Source organism: Oncorhynchus mykiss, chromosome 18, assembly GCF_057628025.1.
Source record: "Oncorhynchus mykiss isolate SJ-2025 chromosome 18, ASM5762802v1, whole genome shotgun sequence".
NCBI classification, from domain to species: domain Eukaryota; kingdom Metazoa; phylum Chordata; class Actinopteri; order Salmoniformes; family Salmonidae; genus Oncorhynchus; species Oncorhynchus mykiss.
In genome coordinates, this window is record NC_143039.1 from 66,923,388 (window position 1) to 66,939,024 (window position 15,637).

Sequence of the window (15,637 nt, forward strand, 5' to 3'; positions counted from 1 at the left end):
GCTCTCTCTCTCCCCCTCCCTCCCTCTCTCTCTCTCCCCCTCCCTCCCTCTCTCTCTCCCCCCTTCCTCCCTCCCTCTCTCTCCCCCTCCCTCCCTCTCTCTCTCTCTCCCCCTCCCTCCCTCTCTCTCTCAGGAAATGGAGGGCTGTGCCAGTCAAATGGATTTAAAGCGCTCCAGGTTTTCAAAGCAGGTGGTAAAGCACACTACAGCAGTAATGACGATCAGATTAATGTGGACTCTGCTTTCAGATGGTTTTAATGGAATCATAAAAACATTTAAAAGTGTACGTTATTTTTTAGAGAGAAGGTTATAGAGAGGGAGCAATTGAGAGAACGGTAATGATAAAATACTCACAGGCACGCACACAGGCGCACCTTACACACTCACCCTCAGATAGATGGGCGATGGCCGTCTGAGTCTCTTTGCAGTACGACACCACCTCTCTGGATAGGAAGTCTACCTGTGTGATCTTAGACGCCCCCAGTCTATGTATCCTGCGCCTGGATGGAGACAGACAGGAAGTAGTGGGCCACAGAGCATTACACTGGGACATTGAATATTGTGATTCACTCCTTTTATGTCTACAGTACCTCATCGGGGCTTCATTCAGTAGGGCATCATGTTGTGGAACATTCAGAGATGTGAAACATGTTGCGTAGAGCCAGGGGTGCAACTTTGGTTTTAGAAGTGGGGGATAAACACTCCAAACAGCCTACCCGACCGCTCGGAGGCGTCCGCATGGTCCTAAAGCACACAGTGGAGGCGTTTTGTATCACATTCCAATAATAAACGCAATTCCAGAATGTGTCCCCCCCCCGTCCCCAGTGAAAGTTGCACACCTGCGTAGAGCAGACATGTCAATGTGATATGTAGAGTAAGGACTCAAGTAGGAGCTCTGTTAATGGCATTTCTATATGCAATGTTCTGCGTGTTTCACATCTCTGAATACGCCCCTGGTGTTCAGACAGACGTTCTGATTGAACCACACAGACCCAAGAGGAGCAAGGATAAAGAGAAGGAAAAAGAGAAGGAGAGAGAGGAGAGGAACCGGTAAGTACGCTAGCTCGGAGTCAGCCTGCAGCTGCAGAGCAGTGTCCCACTGCAGGGTCCTCGGGTGGGCAGAAGGGGGCGCAAGGGAGGAAGGGAGAATACATGCCAGGTTAAGAGGTTAGCCACTGCAGTAACTCACAGATAAGTGATAAGTGATAAATTTCTTTTCAATTAGGATTTTTCCATTCTTAACTTGGAATTTCAAATAAATTCCTTGATTGACTGAATTTCAACAGAATTGACAAACAACACACACACACAACGGAATAACTTTAGACACAAATAAACATGCAACAACATCGAGAAAGGGAAAACATAATCATTTGTTGTAACAAGGTGACATGACTGTTGGGCAATTCAATGTGGAAGATGTTCACATTTTTAAATGTGTGTGTATATATATATATATATATATATATATATATATATATATATATATACACAGTGGGGCAAACGAGTATTTAGTCAGCCACCAATTGTGCAAGTTCTCCCACTTAAAAAGATGAGAGAGGCCTGTAATTTTCATCATAGGTACACTTCAACTATGACAGACAAAATGAGAAGAAAAAAAATCCAGAAAATCACATTGTAGGATTTTTAATGAATTTATTTGCAAATTATGGTGGAAAATAAGTATTTGGTCAATAACAAAAGTTTATCTCAATACTTTGTTATATACCCTTTGTTGGCAATGACAGAGGTCAAACGTTTTCTGTAAGTCTTCACAAGGAGTCCTTAAAACTCGTTTTTCAACCACTCCACACATTTCTTGTAAACAAACATCTACTTTGTGCATGACACAAGTATTTTTCCAACAATTGTTTACAGACAATTTCACATATAATTCACTGTATCACAATTCCAGTGGGTCAGAAGTTCACATACACTAAGTTGACTGTGCTTTTTAAACAGCATGGAAAATTCCAGAAAATGATGTCATGGCTTTAGAAGTTTCTGATAGGCTAATTGACATCATTTGAGTAAATTTGAGGTGTGTCTGTGGATGTATTTCAAGGCCTACCTTCAAACTCAGTGCCTCTTCAAAAGAAATCAGCCAATACCTCAGAAAAAAATTGTAGACCTCCACAAGTCTGGTTCATCCTGGGGAACAATTTCCAAACGCCTGAAAGTACCACATTCATCTGTACAAACAATAGTACGCAAGTATAAACACCATGGAACCACACAGCCGTCATACCGCTCAGGAAGGAGACGTGTTCTGTCTCCTAGAGGTGAATGTACTTTGGTGCGAAAAGTGCAAATCAATCCCAGAACAACAGCCAAGGACCTTGTGAAGATGCTGGAGGAAACAGGTACAAAAGTATCTATATCCACAGTAAAACAAGTCCTATATTGACAGAACCTGAAAGGCTGCTGAACAAGGAAGAAGCCACTGCTCCAAAACCACCATAAAAAAAGACAGACTACGGTTTGCAACTCCAAATGGGGACAAAGATCATACTTTTTGGAGAAATGTCCTCTGGTCTGATGAATCAAAAATAGAACTGTTTGGCCATAATGACCATTGTTAAGTTTGGAGGAAAAAGGGGGATGCTTGCAAGCCGAAGAACATCATCCCAACCGTGAAGCACGGGGGTGGCAGCAGCATGTTGTGGTGGTGCTTTGCTGCAGGAGGGGCTGGTGCACTTCACAAAATAGATGGCATCATGAGGATGGAAAATTAGGTGGATATATTGAAGCAACATTTCAAGACATCAGCCAGGAAGTTAAAGCTTGTTCGCAAATGGGTCTTCCAAATGGACAATGACCCCAAGCATGCTTCCAAAGTTGTGGCAAAATGGCTTAAGGACAACAAAGTCAAGGTATTGGAGTGCCATCACAAAGCCCTGACCTCAATCCTATAGAACATTTGTGGGCAGAACTGAAAAAGCATGTGCGAGCAAGGAGGCCTACAAACCTGACTCAGTTACACCAGCTCTGCCAGGAGGAATGGGCCAAAATTCACCCAACTTATTGTGGGAAGCTTGTGGAAGTCTACCCGAAATGTTTGACCCAAGATAAATAATTTAAAGGCAATGCTACCAAATACTAATTGACTGTATGTAAACTTCTGACCCACTGGGAATGTGATGAAAGAAATAAAAGCTGAAATAAATAATTCTCTCTACTATTATTCTGACATTTCACATTCTTAGTATCACCACTTTATTTTAACTGACCTAAGACAGGGAATTTTTACTAGGATTAAAAGTCAGGAATTGTGAAAAACTGAGTTTAAATGTATTTGGCTAAGGTGTATGTAAACTTCCGCCTTCAACTGTATATATATATATATATACAGTTGAAGGCGGAAGTTTACATTAATATATATATACAGTATATATATATATATAATCTATATATATATATAATCTATAACAGGGATATAATATATATATATATATATATATATATATATATATATATATATATATATTATATCCCTGTTATAGATTCTTGACAAAATATCTGAATATCTATTTGAGGAAGATAACATTTAAGTTATGGTGGGACAAATGTACAACATTTTTACAACATGTCATGGGAAATATGAAAATGGATTAATAACTATGTATGGAAAAACAATACTTGGTGACCCACAATGTATGAGGTATTATATGATTATGGGAAGATATGCAAATGTTTAGAAATGTGAATTATCGGTTCTGCAGAATCCAAAAGGTTGGACAAATATAAAATAATCCCTATTATGTTGGACATAATGCCACACAATGCAACACAATGAATCATAACTGTGAAATGAGGCACAGGGTGGCAGAAGCTTTACAAACAGTTGTGTTGTATTACCATCTTTCATATATGCCAGTTTATGCCAACAATACATTTCACCAGCGCACAATGTATGCATCTTGACATATCATACACAAGGCACAATACATGTACACAATCACATTCACTATATGAAAGCAGTTCTAGGACATACAGTACCAGTCAAAGTTTTGGACACACCTACTAATTACAGGTTATTTCGTTATTTTTTACTATTTTCTACACTGTAGAATAATAGTGAAGACATCAACATTATGAAATAATACATATGGAATCATGTAAACTCAGAAAAAAAAGAAACGTCCCTTTTTCAGGACCCATTTCTTTCAAAGATAATTCATAAAAATTCGTAAACATCCAAATAACTTCACAGATCTTCACTGTAAAGTGTTTAAACACTGTTTCCCATGCTTGTTCAATGAACCATAAACAATGAATGAACATGTGAAACGGTCGTTAAGACACTAACAGGTTACAGACGGCAGGCAATTAAGGTCACAGTTATGAAAACTTAGGACACTAAAGAGGCCTTTATACTGACTGAAAAACACCAAAAGAAAGATCCCCCAGGGTCCCTGCTCATCTGCGTGAACATGCCTTAGGCATGCTGCAAGGAGGCATGAGGACTGCAGATGTGGCCAGGGCAATAGATTTGCAATGTCTGTACTGTGAGACGCCTAAGACAGCACAACGGGGAGACAGGACGGACAGCTGATCGTTCTCGCAGTGGTAGACCAAGTGTAACAACACCTGCAGAGGATCGGTACATCCGAACACCACCCACCTGCTGGACAGGTACAGGATGCCTGAGTTACACCAGGAAGGCACAATCCATCAGTGCACAGACTGTCCACAATATGCTGAGAGGCTGGACTGAGGGCATGTAGGCCAGTTGTAAGGCAGGTCCTCACCAGACATCACCGGCAACAACGTTGCCTATGGGCACAAACCCACCATCGCTGGAATAGACCAGACAGGGCTGGCAAAAAGTGTTCTTCACTGACAAGTCGTGGTTTTGTCTCACCAGGGGGGACGGTCAGATTTGCGTTTATCGTCTGAGGAATGAGCATTACACCGAGGCCTGTACTCTGGAGCGGGATCAATTTGGAGGTGGAGGGTCCGTCATGGTCTGGGGCAGTGTGTCACAGCATCATCGGACTGAGCTTATTGTCATTGCAGGCAATCTCAACGCTGTGCGTTACAGGGAAGACATCCTCCTCCCTCATGTGGTACCCTTCCTGCAGGCTCATCCTGACATGATCCTGCAGCAAGACAATGCCACCAGCCATACTGTTCGTTCTGTGCGTGATTTCCTGCAAGGCAGGAATGTCAGTGTTCTGCCTTGGCCAGAAAAGAGCCCGGGATATCAATCCCACTGAGCACGTCTGGGACCTGTTGGATTGGAGGGTGAGGGCTAGGGCCATTCCCCCCAGAAATGTCCGGGAACTTGCAGGTGCCTTGGTGGAAGAGTGGAGTAACATCTCACAGCAAGACCTGGCAAATCTGGTACAGGCCATGAGGAGGAGATGCACTGCAGTACTTAATGCAGCTGGTGGCCACACCAGATACTGATTGTTATTTTTTATTTTGACCACTCCCCTCCCTTTGTTCAGGGACACATTATTCCATTTCTGTTAGTCACATGTCTGTGGAACATGTTCAGTTTATGTCTCAGTTGTTGAATCTTTTTATGTTCATACAAATATTTACACATGTTAAGTTTGCTGAAAATAAACGCAGTTGACAGTGAGAGGACATTTCTTTTACTGCTGAGTTTAGTAAACAAAAAAAGTGTTAAACAAATCAAAACAAATTTTAATTTTAGATTCTTCAAAGTAGCCACCCTTTTGCCTTGATGACAGCTTGGCACACTTTTGGCATTCTCTCAACCAGCTTCATGAAGAATGCTTTTCCAACAGACTTGAAGGAGTTCCTACATATGCTGAGCACTTGTTGGCTGATTTTCTTTCACTCTGCAGTTCAACTCATCCCAAACCATCTCAATTGGGTTGAGATTGGGTGATTGTGGAGGCCAGGTCATCTTATACAGCAATCCACCACTCTCCTTGGTCAAATATCCCTTACAAAGCCCGGAGGTGTGTTTTGGGTCATTGTCTTGTTGAAAAACAAATGATAGTCCCACTAAGCGCAAACCAGATGGGATGGCGTATCGTTGCAGAATGCTGTGGTAGCCATGCTGGTTAAGTGTGCCTTGAATTCTAAATAAATCACAGAAAGTGTCACCAGCAAAGCACCCCCACACCATCACACCTCCTCCATGCTTCACGGTGGGAACCACACATGTAGAGATAATCTGTTCACCTACTCTGCATCTCACAAACACAGGGCGGTTGGAACAAAAAATCTCAAATTTTGACTCATCAAACCAAAGGACAGATTTCCACTGGTCTAATGTCTATTGTTTGTGTTTCTTGGCCCAAGCAAGTCTCTTCCTCTTATTGGTGTCCTTTAGTCGTGGTTTCTTTGCAGCAATTCGACCATGAAAGCTTGATTCATGCAGTCTCCTCTGAACAGTTGATGTTGAGATGTGTCTGTTATTTGAACTCTGCGTAGCATTTATTTGGGCTGCAATCTGAGGTGCAGTTGACTCTAATGAACTTATCCTCTGCAGCAGAGGTAACTCTGGGTCTTCAAATTCCTGTGGTGGTCCTCATGAGATCCAGTTTCACCATAGCGCTTGATGGTTTTTGCGACTGCACTTGAAGAAGCTTTCAAAGTTCTTTCAATTTTCCGGATTGACCTTCATATCTTAAAGTAATGATGGACTGTCGTTTGTCTTTGCTTATTTGAGCTGTTCTTGCCATAATATGGACTTGGTCTTTTACCAAATAGAGCTACAGTGCCTTGCGAAAGTATTCGGCCCCCTTGAACTTTGCGACCTTTTGCCACATTTCAGGCTTCAAACATAAAGATATAAAACTGTATTTTTTTTTGTGAAGAATCAATAACAAGTGGGACACAATCATGAAGTGGAACGACATTTATTGGATATTTCAAACTTTTTTAACAAATCAAAAACTTGGCCGTGCAAAATTATTCAGCCCCTTTACTTTCAGTGCAGCAAACTCTCTCCAGAAGTTCAGTGAGGATCTCTGAATGATCCAATGTTGACCTAAATGACTAATGATGATAAATACAATCCACCTGTGTGTAATCAAGTCTCCGTATAAATGCACCTGCACTGTGATAGTCTCAGAGGTCCGTTAAAAGCGCAGAGAGCATCATGAAGAACAAGGAACACACCAGGCAGGTCCGAGATACTGTTGTGAAGAAGTTTAAAGCCGGATTTGGATACAAAAAGATTTCCCAAGCTTTAAACATCCCAAGGAGCACTGTGCAAGCGATAATATTGAAATGGAAGGAGTATCAGACCACTGCAAATCTACCAAGACCTGGCCGTCCCTCTAAACTTTCAGCTCATACAAGGAGAAGACTGATCAGAGATGCAGCCAAGAGGCCCATGATCACTCTGGATGAACTGCAGAGATCTACAGCTGAGGTGGGAGACTCTGTCCATAGGACAACAATCAGTCGTATATTGCACAAATCTGGCCTTTATGGAAGAGTGGCAAGAAGAAAGCCATTTCTTAAAGATATCCATAAAAAGTGTCGTTTAAAGTTTGCCACAAGCCACCTGGGAGACACACCAAACATGTGGAAGAAGGTGCTCTGGTCAGATGAAACCAAAATTGAACTTTTTGGCAACAATGCAAAACGTTATGTTTGGCGTAAAAGCAACACAGCTGAACACACCATCCCCACTGTCAAACATGGTGGTGGCAGCATCATGGTTTGGGCCTGCTTTTCTTCAGCAGGGACAGGGAAGATGGTTAAAATTGATGGGAAGATGGATGGAGCCAAATACAGGACCATTCTGGAAGAAAACCTGATGGAGTCTGCAAAAGACCTGAGACTGGGACGGAGATTTGTCTTCCAACAGGACAATGATCCAAAACATAAAGCAAAATCTACAATGGAATGGTTCAAAAATAAACATATCCAGGTGTTAGAATGGCCAAGTCAAAGTCCAGACCTGAATCCAATCGAGAATCTGTGGAAAGAACTGAAAACTGCTGTTCACAAATGCTCTCCATCCAACCTCACTGAGCTCGAGCTGTTTTGCAAGGAGGAATGGGAAAAAATTTCAGTCTCTCGATGTGCAAAACTGATAGAGACATACCCCAAGTGACTTACAGCTGTAATCGCAGCAAAAGGTGGCGCTACAAAGTATTAACTTAAGGGGGCTGAATAATTTTGCACGCCCAATTTTTCAGTTTTTGATTTGTTAAAAAAGTTTGAAATATCCAATAAATGTCGTTCCACTTCATGATTGTGTCCCACTTGTTGTTGATTCTTCACAAAAAAATACAGTTTTATATCTTTATGTTTGAAGCCTGAAATGTGGCAAAAGGTCGCAAAGTTCAAGGGGGCCGAAATACTTTCGCAAGGCACTGTATCTTCTGTATACCACCCCTACCTTGTCACAACACAACTGATGCTCAATCGCATTAAGAAGGAAAGAAATTCCACAAATTAACTTTGAACAAGGCACACCTGTTAATTGAAATGCATTCCAGGTGACTACCTCATGAAGCTGGTTGAGAGAATGCCAAGAGTGTGCAGAGCTGTCATCAAGGCAAAGGGTGGCTACTTTGAAGAATCTCAAATAGAAAAAATATTTGGATTTGTTTAAAACTGTTTTAGTTACTACATGATTCCATGTGTGTTATTTCATAGTGTTGATGTCTTCACTATTATTCTACAATGTAGAAAATAGTTTTAAAAAAAGAAAGAAAAATAAAATACCTTGAATGAGTCCAAACGTTTGACTGGTACTGTATATGACACCATGTATTAAGAATATATTATATTTATATATAATTCATGATAAAGCTGTGTTTGCTTTTGTTTGTGGAACCATCATTCAGGGCTGCTTACAGTATAAACAAACTGGAGATTTCTCTAAAGTTCTCCCCCAAAGTGCAAATTGTGACAGGGTAGCTAGTGTACTCCTGCATCTGACTTCAACACCAGTAGAGCACAACTCTCTGCTCTCCTGCACCTGATTTCAACACCAGTAGAGCACAACTCTCTGCTCTCCTGCACCTGACTTCAACACCAGTAGAGCACAACTCCCTGCTCTCCTGCACCTGACTTCAACATCAGTAGAGCACAACTCTCTGCTCTCCTGCACCTGACTTCAGCACCAGTAGACCACAACTCTTTGCTCTCCTGCACCTGAATTCAACACCAGTAGAGCACAACTCCTTAATGCATCATATGATGTATTTTGCGTGTAGCATTCCATAAAGCCAAAGCGGCCTATAATACTACAGTAATACTACTTTAATACTACTGAATCTAAACAGTCAAGGATTTTCTTTCAGAAATCATCCATCACATCAGCGATGTTAAGAACCATACTCATTATATTATCATCTAGTCAATATTCCAGTTTATCTTGGCCTGGCCTTAGTTTGGGTCAGTAACTCCAACTCAGCCATATGTTACAATAAATGATACAATGGGTGGGTCTAATCCTTAATGCTGATTGGTTAAAACGGCATTCCAGCCGGTGTCTATTCCACAAGTTACCACCGACTAAACCACCGGCTAAATCTATGACTTTCTTGGGCCTAACAATACCTGTGGCAATAAATCCTCTAAACACTGGCTTCTCGGGCATTATCACTTAATTATACAACAGGTGGGTCTAATCCTGAATGCTGCTTGTTTAAAAATGCAGTATAATAACAGTAATATAAACAAGATGGCAGCCTACCTGCCGGCTGATGCCCCATCGGCTGAGTCCTGGCTTCTCGTCTCACTGGGGGTGCTGTGTCGGCTCACTCATTTGGATGGGGACATGGGGATCGGGACTAAATAATGAAAATAACACGTTTCCAACATTAAAGGCTGCAGCGGATTGGCTGGTCAACCCAAGCAATGCCAATGAGAGAGGTGTCCAAAAGTAAAAACAGGGTGAAATGGTTAAAAGCAAATGAGTGATGAAAAATAATGATCAAATAAAAATGTTAAAACGGGACAGAAAGTCAAATGGATTGCTCATTTACCATTCAAGTCAAAGCAATAATGGCTTTCATTGGTCATTGGTAGGTTAATTAACAAAAGCCACTCTTGTACAATAACCAAAAAGTAATATTGCAATAGGATGTTGTTACAAATTTGTACCACTAGAAAACATTGACAAATACCTTTTTACATGTACAGTATTTGGGCAGTGGTGTAAAGTACTTAAGTAAAAATACTTTAAAGTACTACTTATGTCGTTTTTTGGGCTATCTGCACTTTACTATTGATATGTGTGACTACTTTTACTTCACTACATTCCTAAAGAAAATAATGTACTTTTTACACCATACATTGTCTGTAACACCCAAAAGTACTCGTTACATTTTGAATGCTTAGCAGGACTGGAAAATGGTCTAATTCACACACTTATTAAGAGAACATCCCTGGTCATCCCTACTGCCTCTGATCTGGAGGACTCACTAAACAGAGAACATCCCTGGTCATCCCTACTGCCTCTGATCTGGTGGACTCACTAAACAGAGAACAGCCCTGGTCATCCCTACTGCCTCTGATCTGGTGGACTCACTAAACAGAGAACATCCCTGGTCATCCCTACTGCCTCTGATCTGGTGGACTCACTAAACAGAGAACATCCCTGGTCATCCCTACTGCCTCTGATCTGGTGGACTCACTAAACAGAGAACATCCCTGGTCATCTCTACTGCCTCTGATCTGGTGGACTCACTAAACAGAGAACATCCCTGGTCATCCCTACTGCCTCTGATCTGGTGGACTCACTAAACAGAGAACATCCCTGGTCATCCCTACTGCCTCTGATCTGGAGGACTCACTAAACAGAGAACATCCCTGGTCATCCCTACTGCCTCTGATCTGGTGGACTCACTAAACAGAGAACAGCCCTGGTCATCCCTACTGCCTCTGATCTGGTGGACTCACTAAACAGAGAACATCCCTGGTCATCTCTACTGCCTCTGATCTGGAGGACTCACTAAACAGAGAACATCCCTGGTCATCCCTACTGCCTCTGATCTGGAGGACTCACTAAACAGAGAACAGCCCTGGTCATCCCTACTGCCTCTGATCTGGAAGACTCACTAAACAGAGAACATCCCTGGTCATCCCTACTGCCTCTGATCTGGTGGACTCACTAAGCAGAGAACATCCCTGGTCATCTCTACTGCCTCTGATCTGGAGGACTCACTAAACAGAGAACATCCCTGGTCATCTCTACTGCCTCTGATCTGGTGGACTCACTAAACAGAGAACATCCCTGGTCATCCCTACTGCCTCTGATCTGGTGGACTCACTAAACAGAGAACATCCCTGGTCATCCCTACTGCCTCTGATCTGGAGGACTCACTAAACAGAGAACATCCCTGGTCATCCCTACTGCCTCTGATCTGGAGGACTCACTAAACAGAGAACAGCCCTGGTCATCCCTACTGCCTCTGATCTGGCGGACTCACTAAACAGAGAACATCCCTGGTCATCTCTACTGCCTCTGATCTGGTGGACTCACTAAATACACATGTTTCGTTCGTCTGAGTTTTGGAGAGTGTCCCTGACTATCCGTAAATAAATAAAACAAGAAAATTGTGCCGACTGGTTTGTATAAGGAATTTGAAATTATTTATACTTTTACTTTGAAACTTAAGTATATTTTATAGATTACATTTACTTTTGATACTTAAGTATATTTAAAACCCCCCAAAATTAGACTTTTACTCAAGTACTATTTTACTGGGTGACACTTTTACTTGAGTAATTTTCAATGAAGGTATCTTTACTTTTACTCAAGTATGACAATTGGGTGCTTTTTCCACCACTGTATTTGGGTAGTGAGATATGTTTTCAACTGTTGTTAAGCCCATCATTTCAATATGAAATGTGGATGTTCTCCACATGTATTTGCATACAACGAATCCACCTCAATATCATGGGCTTGGGGAAACACCTGGACATAGATTAAGTACTAATATATTACTAAGCCACACGTGAGGAAATAAATACATTTAAAAAACATGGGAAAAATAGGATGAAATGGGATATGTATGATATGGTTAGAAATTAATTTGAGAGAATGTACATAGCCTAGGCAGCCACTAGTAGGAGCCAGTATCGTCTAGGCTTTATATGCCCAGCCAGTAATACACTCGTTTCTGCCTAGGCTAGAATGTGCAAAACATGAACTTTCACAGAAATTAAATGAATTGTATGCATTTTTAAGATATAGTATTATCATGTCAATTCAAAACATTTGCATTTATTTTGCAATAGACATTGTGAAGAAATAGAACAGTGAAATGTGAAACAGATAATGATTATAATCATGATTACAGATTTATATTAGAGATGAGTAAAAGTAAAACTTGCAAATATTGTTGCATGCAATCAAATAGTAGCAGACATGCAGTACACTGCTGACTTGATAAGATGGACATGACATTTGCTCCATCCTGGCTCATCATCTACTGGATTTAGTGCATAGAAATATAATTTCTGGAGCAGCCAAATTGCTGTGGTCGGATGCGCAATGCCCATTCTAGTAATTTTACTACTATGAGGTGGTGGTAATTTCTGCCTCAAGTGAATAACTGTGTGTGACATGCTAATTTGAGTTGAGCTAATCTGTGTACCTAGTGGGGTTTCTGGAGAGATGTGCAGTGTGTGTGTACCTAGTAGAGGTTCTGGGGAGATGTGCAGTGTCTGTGTACCTAGTGGAGGTTCTGGGGAGATGTGCAGTGTCTGTGTACCTAGTGGAGGTTCTGGGGAGATGTGTGTGTGTGTACCTAGTGGTGGTTCTGGGGAATTTTGCAGTGTGTGTATCTAGTGGGGGTTCTGGGAGATGTGCAGTGTGTGTATCTAGTGGGGGTTCTGGGGAGATGTGCAGTGTGTGTATCTAGTGGGGGTTCTGGGGAGATGTGCAGTGTGTGTACCTAGTGGGGGTTCTGGGGAGATGTGTGTGTGTGTGTACCTAGTAGGGGTTCTGGGGAAATGTGCAGTGTGTGTATTAGTGGTGGTTCTTGGGAGATGTGCAGTGTGTGTACCTAGTGGTGGTTCTGGGGAGATGCCGATGCTCTGTAGGAGACCCTCTTCCTCTCTGCGCTTCCGGTCCAAGTCACGGTCCTAGTCCACTGAGGCAGCTTCAGCCTTCTGCTGCGTCTCTGTCTACACACACACACACACACACACACAAATACACATTATATTAGCTTTGTAATAGTATGTTAGTGAGATGTAGGATTAAGTTTTTGTCTATGGACAGACAGGGATGAGCTTGAACGAGTGTCTACTCACATTTTTCCTCCTTACCTCCTTACCTCCTTCCTCTCCTCCTGTTTCCTCTTCTTCTCCTCCCTGATCTGAGCTAGCCGCTGCTTTTTGCGCTCTAGCTGGGCTTTTAGGTCACTGTTGTCCGCCATTGTTTCCTATTGAGCTGGGAAAGAAGGAATGTCGCACAAGGATGCAATGTACCTTTGTAATATGGTCACAATTTAAGATGATGTCTTTCTAGGTGATGTTGGTATGCCTACTGTTCGGCACTAGATAACTTCTACTGGGTGTGGCCTTCGGTTAAGTTGCTTTCTTTTTGGCCTGTAACATGCTCCGTAATAAATAACAGTGTAGGGGATAAATAAAGGAAAGGGGGATACCTAGTCAGTTGTACAACTGAATGCATTCAACTGAAATGTGTCTTCTGCATTTAACCCAACCACTCTGAATCAGAGAGGTGTGGAGGGCAGCCTTAATCAACATCCATGTCTAAGTGCATCATCTATCTGCATCTCCCTGTCAATGTATTGTGGTAGGGTCAATACTCAATAATCATGCTTCACTTGAAGTCACCAATGCAAAGGCAAAGGGTGGCTAATTTGGGATCAATATAAAAAATGTGAATATTCAATTATAGTAAAAGGACAATGACAACATAAGCAAGGCATTGCATCGAATTGATACTTCCAAAACACGTCCAACTACAGTTTGTGTCATAAACAGACAGCATCATTGATGAAGGCAAATGTCTCCTTGGTAAGGGAATGCTGGGCTGAGCACAAAGGGGGGAATTACATACAAATAAAATATGTACTGAACAAACATGGAAGGATAAAGTAAAGTAAAGCTTTATTGAAATACTTGACAAAACAATACAATTTAAATGAAGACAAAAATAGTCAAATAAGCAAAAAAAAATTACAAGTCTCTGCTAGGTAAAGCCCCGCCTTATCTCAGCTCACTGGTCACCATAGCAGCACCCACCCGTGGTACGCACTCCAGCAGGTATATCTCACTGGACACCCCCAAAGCCAATTCTTCCATTGGCCGCGTCTCCTTCCAGTTCTCTACTGCCAATGACTGGAACGAACTGCAAAAATCTCTGAAGCTGGAGACTCATATCTCCCACACTAGCTTAAAACACCAGCTGTCAGAGCAGCTCACAGATCACTGCACCTGTACATAGCTCATCTGTAAATAGCCCATACAATCTACCTCATCCTCATACTGTATTTATTTATTTATCTTGCTCCTTTGCACCCCAGTATCTCTACTGGCACATTCATCTTCTGCACATCCTACCATTCCAGTGTTTAATTCCTATATTGTAATTACTTCACCACCATGGCCTATTTATTGCCTTACCTCTCTTATCCTCATTTGTACATGCTGTATATATATTTTTCTACTGTATTATTGATTGTATGTTAGTTTATTCCATGTGTAACTCTGTGTTGTTGTATGTGTCAAACTGCTTTGCTTTATCTTGGCCAGGTCGCAGTTGTAAATGAGAACTTGTTCTCAACTAGCCTACCTGGTTAAATAAAGGTGTTTTCAACTAGCCTACCTGGTTAAATAAAGGTGTTCTCAACTAGCCTACCTGGTTAAATAAAAGGTGAAAAAATAATAATAATAATAAAAACAAAAATGGCAATGCACGAGGACCTAGCCTGAGATATTACTATTCTATGCTTAGGACAGAGCCTTAACACACTATCTACAGCAGCGGTTCACAAACCCGGGTACTAAGAACCCCTGGGAGTACTTGGCCTATCCACAGGGGGTGTTTAAAATGCACATATGGGGGGGTTGGGGGTACTCCGGGAGGAGCGAAATTTTGTTGGTGGTACAGTAACCGAAAAAGGTTGGGAACCACTGATCTACACTATGGTGATGATGCCTACAGTACTGCACTGAGGTGGGTAAGGTAAAGGATAAGTTGGGTATCATTAGCAATGACGTCATTCTTCAGTGCGCTTCTTCGCTTTATCCAAAACCATACACAAGCACCACGCAAATGACATATGCTACAAATGTATACAATTAGTTATTCTATTGCCTTGTAAAGACTTGTCATACCTGCTCTTTCTTTCCCTATGGATGATAATGATGATGATGATGGTAATGGTCACTTGCAAAGATACTGTATCACGCGACTGCCTACACCCTCCGCAAATCACCACATTATTGTCCTGCTCTAATGATATTGGAGCAACAAACCTCGGATGTATGGTAAAAAACAGGTATTTTCAGTTTAGATGGTATTGCTGTCAATGGCTAAAAATTAAACATATTCGCGCCAGATGACCAAAAGCAAATATAAAACAAGTGCATGCCATGATGCAGCATCTCCCCCTTCAGAATATCAGAGGAAATCCCACCTTCTTTCCCTACACATCCTGTCAGAGCAATGTGCCGCTTTGAATTAGCGGTTAATGTCGCCATCTAC

General features: G+C 41.7%; 1 protein-coding gene across 1 annotated transcript in view; it reads right to left on the minus strand.

The window, feature by feature from the left end:
• dync1i1a (dynein cytoplasmic 1 intermediate chain 1a) overlaps positions 1-13,337 on the minus strand; it is a 112,300-nt gene extending 98,963 nt beyond the window's left edge. The window contains 5 exon segments of the mRNA XM_090209177.1: positions 384-500; positions 1,059-1,109; positions 9,644-9,740; positions 12,963-13,083; positions 13,236-13,337. Of these exon segments, the coding sequence (XP_090065303.1) occupies positions 384-500; positions 1,059-1,109; positions 9,644-9,740; positions 12,963-13,083; positions 13,236-13,337 (488 nt within the window).
• Between the last annotated feature and the right edge of the window lie 2,300 nt (positions 13,338-15,637).